This window comes from Lagenorhynchus albirostris, chromosome 14 (genome assembly GCF_949774975.1).
Source record: "Lagenorhynchus albirostris chromosome 14, mLagAlb1.1, whole genome shotgun sequence".
Taxonomy (NCBI): domain Eukaryota; kingdom Metazoa; phylum Chordata; class Mammalia; order Artiodactyla; family Delphinidae; genus Lagenorhynchus; species Lagenorhynchus albirostris.
The window spans coordinates 71002599-71020628 of record NC_083108.1 but is presented as its reverse complement, the minus strand read 5'-3'; the positions used below and the strand labels follow the sequence as shown (position 1 = coordinate 71020628).

Here is an 18030-nt window from a genome sequence, read left to right as displayed (position 1 = left end):
GAATAGCCCTTTTTCCTTGGGTGGGAATGACCAAAGTTCAGCCCAGACCCTCTTTTTACTTGCTTGCCCCAAGTCTTTAACCTGGCAAGTGCAGTCTTTAGGGAACACCGGTCCCAAGGCCAATGTTGAAGAAAAAAATGATTCAACCCGTATCTGATTTTGAACAGCTCCATTTTTTGCAAAGTAAGTTCCACTTGAGGGAGAGAAGTCATTAAAGCAGTGGTTCTCAAACGGTGGTCCCCAGACCAGCAGCATCACCTGGGAACTTGTTAGAAATGGCCAAGTTTTCTAGACCTACCAGACTACTGAGTCAGTCTCGGGGTGGGGACCAGCAATCTGTTTTAGCAAGCCCTGCAGGGGATGAGAGTGATGATTTCTTGATTTGGGCTCTGTAATGAGAGGTGCATGAAAGTGGGAGTCAGAGGATCCTAATAGTTCTGGTACTTACTTTTCTCCCCTTAAAAATGGGAGTGATGATAACGTTTTCCTCACTAGCCTGCTGAAAGAAATAGGCCAATGGTTTGTGTGCACAACACAGGAAGAGAAAGTAATTCGACAAAACTCTTGGAAATATCAGTGGCTGTCCTGTAAGTTTTGGATGCAAAATAATGCTACAGTTATGTGGTTGGTTGAATTTTTTTTTATTTTTTTCATAAATTTATTATTTATTTTTGGCTGCATTGGGTCTCCATTGCTGCGCGCGGGCTTTATCTAGTTGCGGCGAGCAGGGGCTACTCTTCGTTGTGGTGTGTGGTCTCTAGGCGCCCGGGCTTCAGTAGTTGTGGCACACAGGCTCAGTAGTTGTGGCGCACGGGCTTAGTTGCTCCGCGGCATGTGGGATCTTCTCGCACCAGGGCTCAAACCCGTTTCCCCTGCATTGGCAGGCAGATTCTTAACTACTGCGCCACCAGGGAAGTCCACTGGTTGAATTTAGTTTTGTTGAAATGGAACAGCTGACCTCTGGTTGTAGAAGTGCCCTGATTTGGAGGGTAGGGGGAGTTTTATAATTAGCCTCAAGACAATGACTCTTAGCTAGTTAAAGAAACACCTGAGCTTTGTGGCTGCACATTAAAATCACCTGAAGAGCTTTTTAAACACTAGTTTCTGAGTTGCCGCGCCCTTCCCCAATTTGATTAATTGTTCTGGGTGAAGCCAAGGAATCACCACTTTTTAAATGCACCCAGGTGATTCCAGTACAGCCAAGGCTGGGAAGCTCTGGCCTCAAGGACAACTTGAGCAAAAGGGAAACTACACTAAATACTTAAACATTTATTCCTTGAGGGTTATTCTGAAGATTATGGCTTTAACTTCATTTTACAAGTTAGGAAGCTGAGACTCGGTGAAGCTATTTTTCTGAACATCACACAGAACTGCAGGTTTAGGTTTGCTGAACTCTTATTCAGACTTTCTACACACATCTCCAACACACACACACACACACACACACGAGACAGTTCTACAGAGGTAGAGGAAACTTCGAAGGGTGAGGGATTTGGTGCCTTTTTTCCTGTTGTACTTGCCTGGGTCTCCTTTCGAGTCAGAGGTTTTACCCCTTAGGCTGATTTTTATTTTTTAAGCATGCGTACAGTTGCTTCTTGTCTGTGTGCGGCCTGAAGCTGTGAAGCAGGGGCCTGCTTTTGTTTCCGATTTGGTTTGTTTTTCTGTGTGGTCAGAAATTCATAGGGCTTATAGAGCCAGAGGTTGGGGAGCTTCTCCAAGACCAGGAAGTTAAATGGAGGCTGATTGGAGTGGGGTGACACAGAACTTTTAGAACAGCGGGTTGAAATCTTGGCTGCACGTTGGAATCACCTAGGGAGTTGGAATTCTAAAGTGCTATTGCCTGCCTAGCCACACCCCCAGACCAATTGCATCAGAATTTCCCTGAGTAAGGCCCAGGCATCAGGATTTTTTTAAAGTGGAGAGCCACTGTTTAGAATCAGCAGCAGTATGCTCAGGAGAGGTGGGAAAGAGAAGCCTGGACTTACTGATCTAACTGGAATAAACTTCTAATTGAGTAGAATCAGTAACCAATACTGCAAGTGTTAATTACCTCTGTTTCTTGTAACCAGCTGTGCTCTCTCCTGCCTCACCTCCCCAACCTCATTAAGGATGAAACAAAGGCAGGATCCCAGCAGGGATGGCTGAGGAGGCCTCTGAAGAGAGGTTTGCTGTGAGAGGCTCATTGTCTACTGCTTTGTGTCCTCCGCTCCCTGCGGCTCAGGCTTAGGGATGGACACAGCCAGAATCTTTTTTCCAAGGACCTCTCCTAGTATTGAAGTGACTGACCTTTAGAAGGGTGGGCTCTGGAAAGGTTCAGGGCTTTCTCTGTCTACCTGGAAGTCTCAAGCTAGATCAGGATGGTTTCTGCCTTTCTCTCTTAGTGTTTCGGTCGAATGTCAGTAGACCTGGAAATGGACTTAAAAGAGAAGATAATTTGAGACTTGGAGCGCATTCCCAGATCATCGTAGTTTGAGTGCTTTGTGTTGCTCTGAGGCAGGGGCTGGGCTGAGTGCTCTCTGGGGCCTCGCAGCCCTGGAAGGTGTGGCCACTGTCCCCACTCGCTAGACGGGACTAGACTCAGACAGCTGGTAAGTGGCAGGGCTTGGGGCCTAAACTCAGGTCTGACTTCCAAACCCAAGCTCTCAGCCACACATGACCTCCTGTCTTTCTTTCAGAGCTTTTTTGTACTTTCTGAAGAATGGGGGGTGGGGCCCCCTTTCTCAATTTCTGTGTCATAGCTCTGTATATACCAAGCATGACCATTGATAAAACCATGGGCTTGGGGCCAGGCAGGACTTGCCCACATCCTTAACTCGCTTCCTCATCAAGACACCTCCGTCACCAGTGCACTTGGAGAAGTGACTGATTGTCTGTGGGCTGAGGTATCCAAGTCCACAAAATGAAGATAGTGATAACTGTCTTCCAGCATTGTTTGGATTTAAATGGTAGTATGTGGTGATAGAAATTAAAACGGTGGTATCTCCTGGAAGGGAGGTGTGGGAAAGGGTCAGGGAGGGGCTTTCTGGAGTGATGGAAATGTTCTCTCTTGATTTGAGTAGGGGCTACATAGATGCATAAGTTGACCCAAAGTCATCAAACTCTACACTTAAAATACACTTTAGTGTATGCAGATTATCTTTAAAAAGGTAAGGAGGGGCTTCCCTGGTGGCGCAGTGGTTGAAAGTCCGCCTGCCGATGCAGGGGACATGGGTTTGTGTCCCGGTCCGGAAAGATCCCACATGCCGCGGAGCGGCTGGGCCCGTGAGCCATGGCCGCTGAGCCTGTGCGTCCGGAGCCTGTGCTCCGCAACAGGAGAGGCCACAGCAGTGAGAGGCCTGTGTACCGCAAAAAAAAAAAAAAAAAAAAAGGTATTGGAAAGCCAAAAAAGTACAGCACATAAAATTATTCTTTATGACTTTTTTTGTCTGTTTCACGGTAAGTGCCTTACAAAATGCCATACCATTTCCCAAAAACATATTTACTTTTGTATAAATTTAGATCTGAAATGGGTGCTTAAAAAAGTATTTCCGTTTGGGGGCAAATTTCCTTAACTAACCCCCTCCACCCAAAAAAACTCCCAATCCATAATTATAAGCTTTTCTTTCCCCCCTGCTCCAGGTCTTCAGAGTTTTCTGAAACTCTTCACTCCCGTAAGCCATTTCTGCCATCAAATGGACAACGTGTCTTTCTGGGGAAAATGGTTGGTCATAACTGTTAGTGGCAGGTCTCTGAGGACTGATTTCACACGAAAGCTAGGAGGGAGGCATCACTGCTTCCTCTTGGCCTCTGTCTTTTGTGTTTGGCATCAGGCCACAGAGACCCCAGGTGAGCTAAGCCTGAGCTTTTGAAAACTTAACCTTCTTGTGATGTTTTCACTTGGTGAACGAAGCAGGAACAGTTTCTTGAGAAAACACCTTTCTCTCCAGGAGGCCATTCTTCGTCCGTGTCATTCTGCAGCGCCCTGACAACAGTGGGTTCCCCAGTGGGTGATTTCCCGGCCATTCTTTTGAGGGGATGGAGGTCAAGCAAGTTGGCCATTGCCTCTACTATCACTGGTGGATGGCAGGTTGCCACTCATTAGTCCCTTAGCCCATTTAAAAAATAACACTTGTGGGGACTTTCTTGTTGGCGCAGTGCTTAAGAATCCGCCTGCCAATGCAGGGGACTTGGGTTCGAGCCCTGGTCTGGGAATATCTCACATGTCACGGAGCAACTAAGCCCGTGTGCCACAACTACTGAGCCTGTGCTCTAGAGCTCGCAAGCCACAACTACTGAGGCCCGCGTGCCACAACTAATGAAGCCTGTGTGCCTAGAGCCTGTGTTCTCAACAAGAGAAGCCACCGCATTGAGAAGCCTGCACACCGCAAGGAAGAGTAGCCCCCAGCTCGTGGCCAGCAGGGGCTGCCTCCTCAGTGCTGTGCTCCAGATCCAGTAAAGACTCAGCCACTCTTGGAATCTTCAGCTATAGAGTGTTCCCTATTCAAGAAAAGTTTTCTACTGGGAGTCTGGGATTAGCAGATGTAAACTATTATATATAGGATGGATAAACAAGGTCCTACTGTATAGCACGGGCAGCTATATTCAGTATCCTATGATAAACACAATGGAAAAGAATATTAAAAATGTGTATAACTGAGCCACTTTGCTGTACAGCAGAGATGGGCACAACGTTGTAAATCAGCTAGACTTCAATTAAAAAAAATAAAATTTGGGAAAAAAAGTTTTCTTTGAATACACACATGCCAGGTACCAGTCTCCTTTCCTGCGTCTGCTTAGATCAGACACTGCATCCATTTGTCTTACGGGGATGTACATGGTCGCTGGCAGTGCTCTTTAGGGAGACTCAGCGGATCTTGCCGTTTGGGGAAGTACTAGTACAGGAGGTCTCCAATTTGCAATAACTTGCTTCCAAGAGTTTTTATGTCTTTTGTTGAGTACTTAGAAACACTTATTCCCTGTAAGGGAACGGTAGTTGAGACCCCACTCAATTTCCTGAAAGCTTGTTTCATGGGTAATTCAACGGAAAAGTGGCACTTTTAGCTGTTCCGTTGTGCATAGCAGTAAGGAAACGGGACCTTGGCAGTGCTTTCGGCCACTTCAGGATACAGCCAGGGTGTTCATTTATACGGGTAGTGGGCACAAAGGAAGTCCTTGTAATGCAAGACTTAGTGGCAAACTGGTACTTGCAGGGTCAGCAGTGAAGCCAGTGTATGAGGCTGTCTGCTTGGAGTTTGGGGCAGGTTGGGGAGTGCATGCTCCTCCCAATGGGTTAGCCGACGCCCCAGCTCCCACCACTGGTTCCCCTGCTGGCCTAGTTGGCCTCTGATTTTAAGAGAAGCCAGAAACTCAGATTTTCCTGTGAATTCTCCCGAGTTGTCAACGCTGGGAGTAAACTTTGTTTTCAATGCAGTGTATACTTGGACTAAGCAGAACAGATCTGGAGGCCAGCTGCAGCACACTGGCTGAGAAGAGTAAATCAGGCCTGGTGCTGTGACCCTAGTGCCCCTGTGTTTGTCCCCTGGCAGGAAGAGATGTCAGGAGAAAGTGTGGTGAGCTCAGCGGTGCCAGCAGCTGCGACCCGCACCACTTCGTTCAAGGGCACGAGCCCCAGTTCCAAGTACGTGAAGCTGAACGTGGGTGGAGCCCTGTACTACACCACCATGCAGACGCTGACCAAGCAGGACACCATGCTGAAGGCCATGTTCAGCGGGCGCATGGAGGTGCTCACGGATAGTGAAGGTAAGCCCAGCCTCTGGGACATGCTTGTGGTCGAGGGCTTCCTTCCAGTTCAGAAAACCAACGTGAAACAGGCAGTGTCCACAGGCCCAGGTTTCCTGTTGTGCTCAGTGTTACTGGGCATGCAGGGAGCCTTGAGAGTGAGTAACAGGGAGACTGGATCTAATCTGGGGGGAGGGGGAGGTGGTCAAGGAGGGCTTCCCTGAGGAGGTGACACCTAAGCTGAGAGCTGAAGATGAGTAGGAGTCAGCGGGATGGCGGGGGGTCATAATCTCGACTTAGCTGTTGATTTGCAGTGTGACTGTGAGAAAGTCACTTCCCTGCCCCAGGCATCAGCTCTGTACAGTGGACACTGGACTGGCTGCCCTGGTTGGCTCTCTTCCCATTCTCTCGGTCATGATTCTGTGATGTCAGAGTGAAACTCGAGTGTGACAGAGGTGGGAGCGTTTTCTCTGGACCGTTGTCCTCCTAGGATGGGGTCCTGATAAAAGACTCACAAACCTGGATTTTGGAGTCTCAGCTCCCCATTTTCTTGTCTGGTGACCCTAATCAAGTTGTTTAGCCTGTCGTCGTCTCATTTCTCCATCTGGCAAATGGGCACAATGACACCCACCCCGGGGGGACTGCTGGCCCATAGTAAGCATTCAATATATGTATATTCAATGCGTGGGTTTTTTGTTTTTGCTTGTTTTTAGTTGCGGCATGGGAACTTAGTTGTGGCATGGGAACTTAGTTGTGGCATGCGGACTTCTTAGTTGCAGCATGCATGCGGGATCTAGTTCCCTGACCAGGGATCGAACCCGGGCCCCCTGCATTGGGAGCGTGGAGTCTTACCCATTGGACCACCAGGGAAGTCCCCAGTGTGTGGTTTTTTTTTTCTTTTTGTGGAAAGTCATGTTAATGAAGGGCAAAGAATTGTTTAAAATGGTCCTACTTCCCATAACTACTTCCACCCACCTGGAACACTCAGACCCCCGCAAGAGGGAGCATCCTTCTTTGGCTGGGTTTATGGGGCAGGTCACATGAGGTTTAAAGATGGCCCCATCCTTCATTCCTTGGCCTGAGCTTGCTTGAGACCAGGCCAGACCACGGCTTGGCTTGACCCTACCTTACCTGTTTCCGAGGCTGGCCTCTGTGCTGACGCCCCTGCCTTTCTCGAGATGGTAGTTCCTGGAAGAGTGGCGAGTTTTGACACGGGTGGGATTGGGGGCTCTGGGCCTGGTGTGCACAGCGTGTTCTCCTATCCTAAGAGGGCCACACCCTGGACTGTCGGCTAGTGGGGGCGTCTCCCTCTGTGTCCTGGAGAAGCCAGGCTGCTGGGGGACCTTCAGTCCCACTTCCCTGGGCTCCCCACAAACTCGGGTTTCTGGCCCAGCAGCAGGTGAATGAGGTCAGAGCCCCAGAGCTGCCTCAGTGCCCCACCCAGAAAACGCCAGGGTTTTCATGAGTAGGAGGATCCCCTCTGCTGGGCCGCACCCAGCATGGCCCGGGAGTATTTGTGGAAATCAAGACAATAGCACCCCAGCTGCTGAAGGAAGTGGACCTTATCTGAGACCCCAGGATTGTTGTGGCCTTTCTTCCGCCCTGCCCAGTCTCTGGCGGGGCTCAGGAAAAGCGGCTGGCTCGCTTCCAAGGCAGCGTGGAAGCCGTGTCTCCTTGAGAGCCCTCACCTTGGTGGCTTGATGCTGTGTCACAAAGGAGACAGAGTCCGCAAGCTTTCCCATCCCCCAACTGGGAGACGCACGAGAGTGGAACCAGTGGGCCTGTGCAGGCTTCTAAACAGCTGCCAGAGGATGTCCTTCCTCGGTGCTTTGTGGAAAACCCAGCATCTCCAGGGAAGCAGTGCTGCCTTTGACACTCCAAACCTCAGCTGTTTCCACTTCACAGAACTCCAGCCCCCTTCAAGTCATCATGAAAAGCTCACAGTATGGCCTTTTATGGGTTTTGTTTCATTTAAGCCTCACCTTAACCCTTTAAGGGGTGGCTGCTGTTACCAGTTGCTAAGTGAGAAATCCACATCTCAGAGAGGTGAAATGCTTTTTCAAAAGCTACAGGGCTGGAAATGATGAAGCTACTGAACCCAGGACTTGCTGGCTCTAACTGTCCGTTGTGCGTGGTTTGATGTGGGCCCAGCCCTAGGCCTGGTCGTCTGAGTGTGGCAGCCTTATGGTGCAACCACCAGCTTAGAGATGAAGCCCTTTTGGGCCTGGGGTGTCAGGCTGAGTGTCTGGTCTTCCAGCCAGCGCTGTGCTGGCAGAGCAATCCTGTTGGCCCCTGGGGAGTACACTGCCCAGCCTGACCCATGGCCTAAGCACACCCTTGGATCTACAAAGCGCGGTAGACTTTCTGCATCTCACGGCTTCACCCTGGCCTTCAGGCAGGAAGCTTGTCGGTGGCAGTGAAATTTGCCACAGACAGGCCCAAATGCCAAGTGTGGCTCACCCAGGCGAGTGAAGCCAGCAGGACGGCATGCTGGTTAAAGAACAAGGGCTCTGAAGATACCGAACAGTATATGCATTGTGTTGCTAGAAATCTGTACAGGATACCTGAGAAGCTGGTTGCTTCTGGGGAGGGGACCTGGGGTCCTGGGTGGGTGGCAGACTCTCTTGCACTACACGCCCTTCTGCCTGCCTGAGTTGTATACCGTGTGCACGTAATTCCTCAACAGAGAGGAGCGTGGGTGTTGGAGGTGGACCTGGATTTGAGTCCTGCTCTGTCCCATGGTAGCTGTCCCAGCTAACAGCTACCATGCGTGGAGCAGTGGAGCAGTGGAGCAATGCGTGGAGCAGTTTCCACGCATTGGGCATTGTGCTCACACAGGCTCATTTGCTGTTCACTGGTGATGTGACACTAGTCGAGTAACTTTTTCTCTGAGCCTCTTTCCTCATTTAAAAGTTGCAAATGATAATGCTTTTCAGGGTTGTCATGGGGATTACATGAGGACGTTAGAAAGCCCTTGACAGGAGGCCCGGCACTTTGGGAGACTCAGTAAATGGGGGCTGTCTGTTATTACTTTAGTCCTGCCTGGGCTGGGGTGTAGAGGAGCCGGGGCTGTGGGGAAGGGTCTCAGCACGCTGTGGAGAAGTGGCCTGCCTTGGCCTTGTGGGATGAGGGTGTTGCGGTCTCACGTTCCCCCTACAGGGGTCGCTCTTCTGAGAGGACACGGTGGCAGTGATTAGGCCTTTCCCAGACTCCTCCCCAGAAAGGTTCAGTTCCTGCAGTGCTAGAATTTCTCCCGGAGCCCTTGTCATTGTCGTCATTGGCGGGTGGATTTATGTGGCCCTTTCGTAACACGACTTCTGTCCGGCCCTCACCTGTAGTTGCCTGCCTCATCCCTGTTGCTTGTAGTACTTTCCCGCCTTAAATGGTGTCTGGTCTCTGGCTAATGTTTTTGGAGTAAGGAAGTCTATAAACTAGATGAGAGAAGAGAGTCATTAATCTAATTATCAGTAGGCGTTCCCTAGAAAACCAGTGGGGCAGTGGAATAAGCAGGAAAACTGCAGTACCCGCAGGCCTCCTGCCTTATGCAAAATTCTGAAATAAGTTGAAAGCGTTTAAACTGCATAATGTAACAAACTCCCCTGTGCCCCGACTCAGACAAGGACTAAAACATTACCTGGACCCATGGGGCTTCTCTTTACCCTCTCTGCCTCTCTCCCTTCTAGCCATGACCTCTAAGTAGCTTGACTGTGGGGTCACTGGGGTGGATTTCAGTCTTTGCTGCACAGAGTCACCCTCAGAGCTAAACCTTGATGCCTGTCGTCCACCCACCCCACCCCCGCCCCCACTTCTCAGCCAGATGTAACTGGACAGGGTGTGGTGGGCATTAGGACTTTAAGAGCTCGCCGTGGGATTCTAATGCGCCGCCAGGGCTGAGAACCACTGGTGTGGGGCTTTGCGTGAATTACTGTTACTACAGCTGTTTATGTCCGTAACCACCATATAGTTGGTGCATTTTTAAACATCATATAAACGGTGTTACATGTCATAGCTTGTACGTAGCCTTTTAGCTTTTGCTTTAGTGAGCGTTATGCCTGTGAGATTGATCCATGAGAAAACAGCTCTAGTTCACACATTTCCCTGAAGTAGAGTGTTCCATGCAGTTTAAGGATCCATGTTCTGTGATGGTTATTTAGGCTGTTTCCAGCGTTCACTGTTAGGAATATTATCATTCTCCAACACTCTCCCAGTGCATGTGTGGGCTCTGCTTCCCAACCTTTGCCACATCATGGCACACCCAGAAAATAATATTTTTACTTTGGTGAATGAAAAAGCTCTGGAGTCCCCAGGCCCCAGCCAGCCCCACCCCACCCCCCCACACCCCCGGCCCAGGGCCCACAGCATTAAGGTCCTACCCACCATTGGGAGCTCTGTCCTGGAGTTGATTCCCAAGAGGGGAATTGGGGATCATATCCTCGACTTGATTAGGTATTAGCGGTTGTGTCAGTTATCCTCCCCACAGGGGTCTGAATTTTTGCCAACACTGGGCACCTGTCATTGTTTGCTTACTGCCAATCTGATGGTTATGATACAGTACTTTGTTGTTTTATTTAGCATTTCCAGTGCATTGAGTGACTTATGTTTATTGGCCATTGTGTTTCATCATTTAGCTGCCGGACAGTATCTTTACACGTTTTCCCATTTTCCTTTTTTCTTTCTTTGTAGAAGTATATATTCTGGATCATATTTCTTTGTGGTCTTATGTTGTAAATATCTTCTCCCAGTCTGATTTGTTGACTTTGATACCTCGAAGTTTTTACATTTAAATCTTTGATCTATTTCAGTCAGTGGTGCTCAACCAGAGATGAGTTTTGACCCTCAGGGACACTTGGCAACATCCAGAGACATTTCTGGGTGTCACGTTTTGGGTGTGGGAATGCTATTGGGTGGAGGCCAGGGATGCTGCTACACACCCTATGGAGAGTCTCTCCATAACAAAGAATCACCCGGTCTAAAGTGTCACTAGTGCCGAGGCAGAGAAACCCTGCCCTAGAGATTCTGATTTAGGAATGAGGCTACTTCCAAGAGTCTGAATTTGTAACAAGGACCCAAGTACCTTAGGCAACTTACGAACAGGCAAGTTTGGGGACCATAAAAATCTAAATACCTTAGTATGGAGAAGGAGAGGTCAGTGAAAGCTTCCTGGAGGAGGTGGGGGAGGGAAGGAGAGAGGATGTACCTGGTCTGCTGGCAGGGCTGGGAGGGGGCAAGCCCGGCGGTCCAGCCCCCCGTCTCTGAGCCAAGCCTCCTCCCAGGCACCCCAAAAACCACGCAGACCCCCTTCCTGGGGGCTGGAACATTCTGCCTCTGGATGCCGCTGCCACTCCCGTCTGTTCTCCAGTGATGATGCCATATGTAAAGGGCTCACCATCAGAGACCTATTTGATGGCTGCTGGCAGACCCGGCATTGTGCTCTGTGCTTCCTGTACATTCTCTCATCTTACCTTTATGCCAGCCCACGGAGGAACCATTTTTAGAACAGGAAACCGTAGGACAGAGAAGTTAAGTGAGACACCAACGTCATCCAGCAAGTAGGTGCAGAGCTGTGTTTCCAGTACAGGCCTGTGCTGTCTCACTCAACCCGTCCCAGAGCCTCCGGGTCTACACCCCTCACTCTTCTTTCCAGCCCTGCCAAAGGGGCCAGGGAGCCCAGGTCGCCCTGACCTGGCTTGGCTTCCCTTAGCTTGTCTATATGCTGGGGACTGGAGCTGACTGTTTCAAAGGGATCGATTCCTGCTTTGAAAGCAACTAAAATATTTTGAAGTCAAAATGTTAATTGAAACCTCATGGAGAGTGCGTCTGGCTCTGCTCTTTTTTTTTGCCCTTATTTGTCCAAAGTATGATTCCTTCACCACAAGCATTTCCTGACAGCATTCTTGAGCCAGAGCCCAGTGTCACGGTCCGCCTGTTCGTTTATGGAAACTCTGGACTGTCACTTGGGTAATTGATTTCAGGGGCCCTCGTTCTTTCTGAGTGGCTGCGTTGTCCACGCATCAAAGGCAGACGAGGACATTTTCTTCCCAGAGCAGCTGGGTGGAATTTGTTGCCCTTTCTCCCAAAGACTGAGGTTCTACGTGTCTTCTCAATTTCGTATGATGAAAAGAGTTTTCCTACGAGTTCCTTGCTTGTTCCTTGTGGTTTAGGTCTGCCTCCCCAGCTTTTGGGAGTGTCCCTGGACCTCCCTGAGCCTCTGTTTTCATCTGAGGAAAATGCAGGGGAATGAGCCTCCATCACCAGGAACTGTTGGGGAGATAATACGGTCTTTCCATACCTTGTCGGCTTGCTGGAGGGAGAGCACTTGATCCACGGTCACAACAGGGGTCACAAGCTGCTGGCCAGCAGGCCCTGTTGTGGCTGCCCTGTCGTGGGTTAATGACAGGTTTTAAAAAAAAAATCAGTTTACTGTTCTTTAGAAGTCTGGAGATTTCACAGGGAAATCTGCATTTTTGGCTTCTCCTGGAACATCAGGGGCTCTCTCAGCCCTGGGCCTCATTCCTGCCTGGCCAGTTTTGGCTGGAGTGGGAAGAACCCCCTTGGGGGGCGGGGGCGGGGAGAGGCAGGGCCTGGGCTGTGGTCCGCCCTGCCCACCTGCACCTGGTTATCCTGTGTGCTCAAGGCCCCTGTAGGCATCTGAGCTGCAGAACAGATACCGAGTCCGCACTTTGTTGTCTCAGCTGGAGAAAGGAGCGGGAACATAATGTCCAGCGGGCACTGTCAAGGTGACAGGATTTACCACACCTGTGAAGGCCTCGTTGTCCTTCCTCGGATCCAGGGTCTGACTCCAGGCCACACATTTGCTTTGTGTTTGCCGAGATTGGGGATTAACTTCTTGCTGTACTCAGGAAGCCATAGCAGCGTGGAAGTGCCGCGCAGAAGGCTCTGGAGGGACGAGACGGGACCTTTAACCAAAGGCCCAGGAACCGTGGACTGAGGAGTAGTTGCAAAGCGGAACGTGGAAATGGCCTCCTTGTCAACTCTCCTGGTGATGGCGGCAAAGAACACTAGTGCGCTAGAACACCTGAGCACACTTGGCGGGGCTGGACTCGGGGGAGGCGGGCCGACTTGTGACCGGACGTGAAAAGGTCTTGGCTGCCCTTGGCCTCCATTGGCCTCTGCTGCCGATCCAGGGCCTGGGGTCTGAGGAGGATTTGGGAAGACATAGTGGTCTTAGGAGTGGAAACCTGGCTCTTTTCCCAAGCTGAGGGAAAGCAGGGACAGAGAATGAGTGATTCCTGTGTGAACCTCCTAACTTCCCTGGGCGCTGGCATTTCCTCACCTGCAGTGCGCAGCAGGAGACTTGGGGCCCCCTTCCCGGGGTGACCCTGCTTATCGGGAAGGCCGGGACTTCTCCGTCTGTCTGGCTTCGCGTTTTCTCTTGAGATGTACTTGGTCTTCACCTCAACCCTGCTTCCCCTTCTGGTACCTCCTCCTCCCCTTCCCAGGCTCCAGTCCTCTTTCCTCTTCCCAGTAGCATTTGCATTTCAGCGGAGGAATTTCGAGAAGCGAAGCCGCATAGCGGCCCTGCAGACCAGGGCCAGGACTGGAGACTGGAGAAGACACTGAGAAGCGGCAGGACTCGCCTTGTCCCCACCCACAAGGCACAATTTCGCACTGTGCCTGGTTCCGGTCAGCAGCTGGAATGTGTTTCCATATCTCATGAATGCCAGCGCCATCTCCCCAAGTTAGACTGAACTGCTTGAGGGCAGGGTCTGGCTGGTCACCATTTTATCTCTGATTGCTGTCATTAGCCACTAAACACTTGTTTGGGGGGTTACGGATGGAATTTTCTGTAGTGGTGCTGGTGAGTGCCTGGGGGTCACCCTTGGGAGTCAGATGTCACTGACTCCCTGCAGCGTGAGCCGTCTGCTTCCTTAGAAATGGCTCTGTTATTTGGGAGTCCGAAAAAAAAAGCTTTGTTGTAAAAGGGAATAGATATTTTCACACCAGAAGCCTTTCCCCTGTCAATGGGATGTGCTCATTTGGACCCATTTTATCCAGGTGTGGGGTAGGCCCTCTTGCGATATTCTTAACATAGGGATTTTTGAGGTACTTGAGGAACATACTTTTAGGCCCCAGGGGCCGTGGACTTCCCTGGCAGTCCAGTGGTTAAGACTCCGTGCTTCCTTTGCAGAGGGCACCGGTTCAATCCTTCCTTTGCTGTGGCCAAAAAGTTAAAAATAAATAAATAAAATAAAGGAGCCCAAACCAGTGAGTCTGGGGTGTGCTTGTCTGCAGCCAGCGGGGCCTGGTCAGCCCTTTGCTGGTAGCTGGGCAGGTGGGGCCGCAACCCTCTCTGTGGTCCTGCTCTCCCCGGAGGTGGTGGGAGCCAAGAGACACCCCAGCTCTCCTCCCGCCTCCTCCCACCACAGGCTGGATCCTCATTGACCGGTGTGGGAAGCACTTTGGTACCATACTCAACTACCTTCGTGACGGGGCGGTCCCCTTGCCTGAGAGCCGCCGGGAGATCGAGGAGCTGCTGGCAGAAGCCAAGTACTACCTGGTCCAGGGCCTGGTGGAAGAGTGCCAGGCAGCCCTGCAAGTAGGTATCACCCTTTCTCCCCGTGTGGGCGGGGAGAGCCCCAGACTCATCTGCCTTTCTCATTGTCCCCCTCCCTCATTGAGCTGTTGTGAGAGTTAATGAGTTGACCCCGGAGCTGCTCCCCTCTGGCCTGTGCGACCCCCGAGAGGCTTCCCTGTGATGCTGAGGCCACCTGACTGCTCTCTGGCTTATTTCAGCCCCCATGGTGTTGGGTCCTCTCCCTGTGTGCATTGTAACCCTTCAGTACCGAGCCATGGGGTGTAAAACCTGATCCTTTTCTGGACTCATTGGGAGACTTATTCTCATCCCACAAGTCATTGTTGAGAGCCCAGCATAATCTCTACAGACAGACACCCCTCACTCCTCAGCTGGAGCTGGGGAAGGACTGCTGGGGTCAAGTCTAGGGACAGTAAAATCCCTACAAAACCAGAACGCTTCTAGATGTAGCCAGAAGCCATTTATTTCAAGGCAAGTTAAGACATGGCAGAGAATCAGAAGAACCCCTTTGCGTTGTGCTAGGAATTGGATCTGTAAACGTGAGGCTCTTGGGTGGCTCTCCACTGGGACAGTACCCACGATGCCAGTCTGCCTGAGGAACTGGTATTTGCCTGAGGAGCTGTTATTTGCACCACCCCTGCCACTACTGCGAGTCTGTGAACTCCCTGTAAATCTAACTGAATGTTGTAGCTTTTACTTTGTTATTTTTTATTTCATTTGTATGTTTATTAAAGTAATGCATGTAAAGCGTTTACCAAGGCAAGTTAGTATTGTAAGCTAGGTTGATGTCAAAAACACTAGCATACGCCTTCCACCCACTCCCACCCCTGCAGCAGCCTCTTTTAATTCTTGCAGCAGTTCTTTACTCACCTATTTCTTATATTATTTATTGATTTTTCAGTTTACCACATTATCTACTGGCGTTTCTGTAGAAGATTAAAATTTAGCTCATGTACCACCCCAGCCACTACCAAACTTGCCTGCACATATTCCTTCTTCCAGTATAGTTTATCACAGTTTTGATTAAATCCGTACTCAGAGTTTACGTTGAGTTGTGTAAATATTGTTAACAGTTGAGCCACAGAGTATACAGTGATTATTTCCTTTCTCGTGTAACTTTTCAGTTTGCCAGAATTAGTGATTGCTTCACTGTCTTTTGTTTGCTTGGTTTTCTAAGCACCCATCCCTAATTCAGCCCTAAATTCTCAGAAACTTCAGTCTCCTTCTGGTATGTTCAGACACATCAGGGAATCTGTTTCATCTTTGTCTTAGAGACATGCCCTCTGGGTTCCTTTTTGTGGTTTCTGTTAGTCTGAGATTAAACCTCCAGGACTGACCTCCTAATTTCTCTCGCCCTTATCCTTGTATTTTCTCAGAGCGTTTTTTCAGTTTTATCTTTTCAACGCTTCTATTGAATTTTTCATTTCTGCTATCGTATTTCTGACTCCCGAGAGCCTTTTCTAGTTCTCCGAGTGCTCTTTTTTATATAGCACGCTGATCTTGTTTCATGGGATGCGGTATCTGCTCTCATCTGTCTGATGATACTATTTGAAGTTTTCTTTCTGCTGCCTTCATTGTGTGACTCCTTCTCTTACTTTTTCTCTTTGTTTTGGTTTCAGTCTCATATTTGAGAGGCTTTCCGGGTATAATCTGATGGTCCTTGGTCTGTTGAAATTCAAGAGTAAAGGCTCTGAAACACTGTATGTATTGTTGTCCAGTGGGCTTCAGTGGCAGATGATAAGGCTGGCTTTTTCAGTGGGAACTCTCAATGTCAGAATCTGTAAGCCTTTTTTTTTTTTTTTTGGACAGGTGGTTCCCTGTAGAGGAATCCTCCACTCTCTTGCCTGGTGGGTATAAGCCCAACTGGCTGCCTTCTGAGATCTGAGTAGGAGAAGGGGCTGGGGTTGGGGGTAGGGCTCACCATTTAGTGTGTAGATGGTTCACTTAATCTCCCGTTTTCGGAATAGCAGCTCAGCCCTGTCTTCTCCTGTACAAACTGCTCCAGGAAAGTGGACTTTTCTCCTGCCCGGCTGGGGTAGGGGATCCATCTGGAGGTCTCACCAGTGCTTCTGTCGACTAGCAAGCAACCCCCTGAGTCCACCAGCCTTCAAAGCTGTGGATTCTTTCCCATTTGCCAACTTAGGTTTCAGCGTTCTGCTCCTTGGTTATCACTCACTTGAGACCTGCTTTCCAGACTTGAATTTTTGACATCTTTTGTCTGCTGACCTCACTTTTCCCATTCTTTCTCTCCTTATGGGCTTATAATTCCTCTGCAGTCATTGCAGTGGGGTTTTAGGAGCTTTGATGCAATCATATTTCATCTGCCATATTTAGGGTTTATTTTTGAGTGGCTTCCTGGGCTGTGAAATGTGTCATTGTTGTTAGTATTTATATGCCAAGCACCCTGGCATATAACAGTCCTGGCCGAAGAGCGGGTTCATTGGAGAACTCCACTCCTGGTCGTCCCCCATCCTACTTCACTGGTGCTGAGAATCCTCCTCTCTTCCCAGCCACGGCTGCCCCATCTCCCGTCGCCAGAGTCCATCTTTGCCCGGCAGGCCAGCTTAAACAGTTCAATGCTGGGCAGGCCTCCCAGGCTGAAAGCATGTTTTGTTCCAGCAGAACAAAGATACTTATGAGCCTTTCTGCAAAGTTCCTGTCATCACCTCATCCAAGGAAGAACAGAAACTTATAGCGACTTCAAATAAGGTATGGTGGAGGCAACCTTGTGGCATTTCTTTTGCTACCAAAAGTGGTGGAGGTTATTCTGAGTAAGTTTTGGAATAAAAATGTGTGAAGTTGCCTGGGCAAGGCCTGAGAAGGGGTCAGGAATGGGAGAGTATAGCTCATCTTTTGTTTCTCCTGGTGCTGGCTCACGCAGTCTCCCTCTCCAGCCCCACCCCAGCCAGCAGGCTATGCTTATCTGCCTCTTCAGGCGGATGGCAGGGCTCCAGTGCTGTGGGAAGCCGGTGGTCCTTCGCACCTGCACTCCAAGTGACTCTCTTCTTCCTTTTTTTTAAAACAACCCACAGCCAGCCGTGAAGTTGCTCTACAACAGAAGTAACAACAAATACTCGTATACCAGGTAAGGTGTTGGCCAGAAAAGACATCTGCACTCAAACCAGCCAGGCCCAGCTCCCCTCGTTCCCTTCAGATGAGGGTGGCCTTTTTGCACCTCTGGAATGCCCAGATGGATCGACAGATATGAAATCAAATTCACACATACCATAAAATTCACCGTTTAAAAATACACAATTCAGTGTTTTTTAGTATATTCAGAGTTGTGCAACCATCACCACTTACCTAATTGTAGACCATTTTCATCACCTCAGAAGGAAACCTGTACCTGTTAGCAGTCACTCCCCACGGCCCCCACCCTCTTATCTCCCCCAGCCCTAGGCAACCACTACTTTGCTTTCTGTTTCTATGGATTTGCCTACACCGGACATTTCATATATGTAGAATCTTATAATATGTTGCTTTTTGTGTCTGGCTTCTTTCACTTAGCATAACGTTTTCAAAGTTCATCCACGTTGTAGCACGCATCAGTACTTCATTCATTTTATGGCTGAAAAATACTCCATTGTTCAGACAGACTACATTTTGCTTGTCCATTCATCAGTCGATGGACAATTAGGGTTGTTGCCACCTTCTGGCCGTTAGGAATAATGCTGCTGTGGACATGCATGTACACATACATGTTTTCATTTCTCTTGGGTGGATACCTAGGAGTGCAATTGCTGGGTCATGTGGTAACT

At 49.6% G+C, this 18030-nt stretch overlaps 1 protein-coding gene across 3 annotated transcripts in view; it reads left to right on the top strand.

Annotated features, from left to right (window-relative positions):
- Positions 1-18030, top strand: part of KCTD10 (potassium channel tetramerization domain containing 10) — a 32579-nt gene that overhangs the window by 939 nt on the left and 13610 nt on the right. For 2 of the 3 annotated variants that reach the window (XM_060121166.1, XM_060121168.1), the window contains exons 2-5: positions 5526-5739; positions 14106-14275; positions 16892-16981; positions 17305-17357. In XM_060121166.1, coding sequence (XP_059977149.1) covers positions 5526-5739; positions 14106-14275; positions 16892-16981; positions 17305-17357 — 527 coding nt within the window. The remainder of the gene's footprint in view (positions 1-5525; positions 5740-14105; positions 14276-16891; positions 16982-17304; positions 17358-18030) is intronic. The other variant, XM_060121167.1, reaches the window with a different exon arrangement.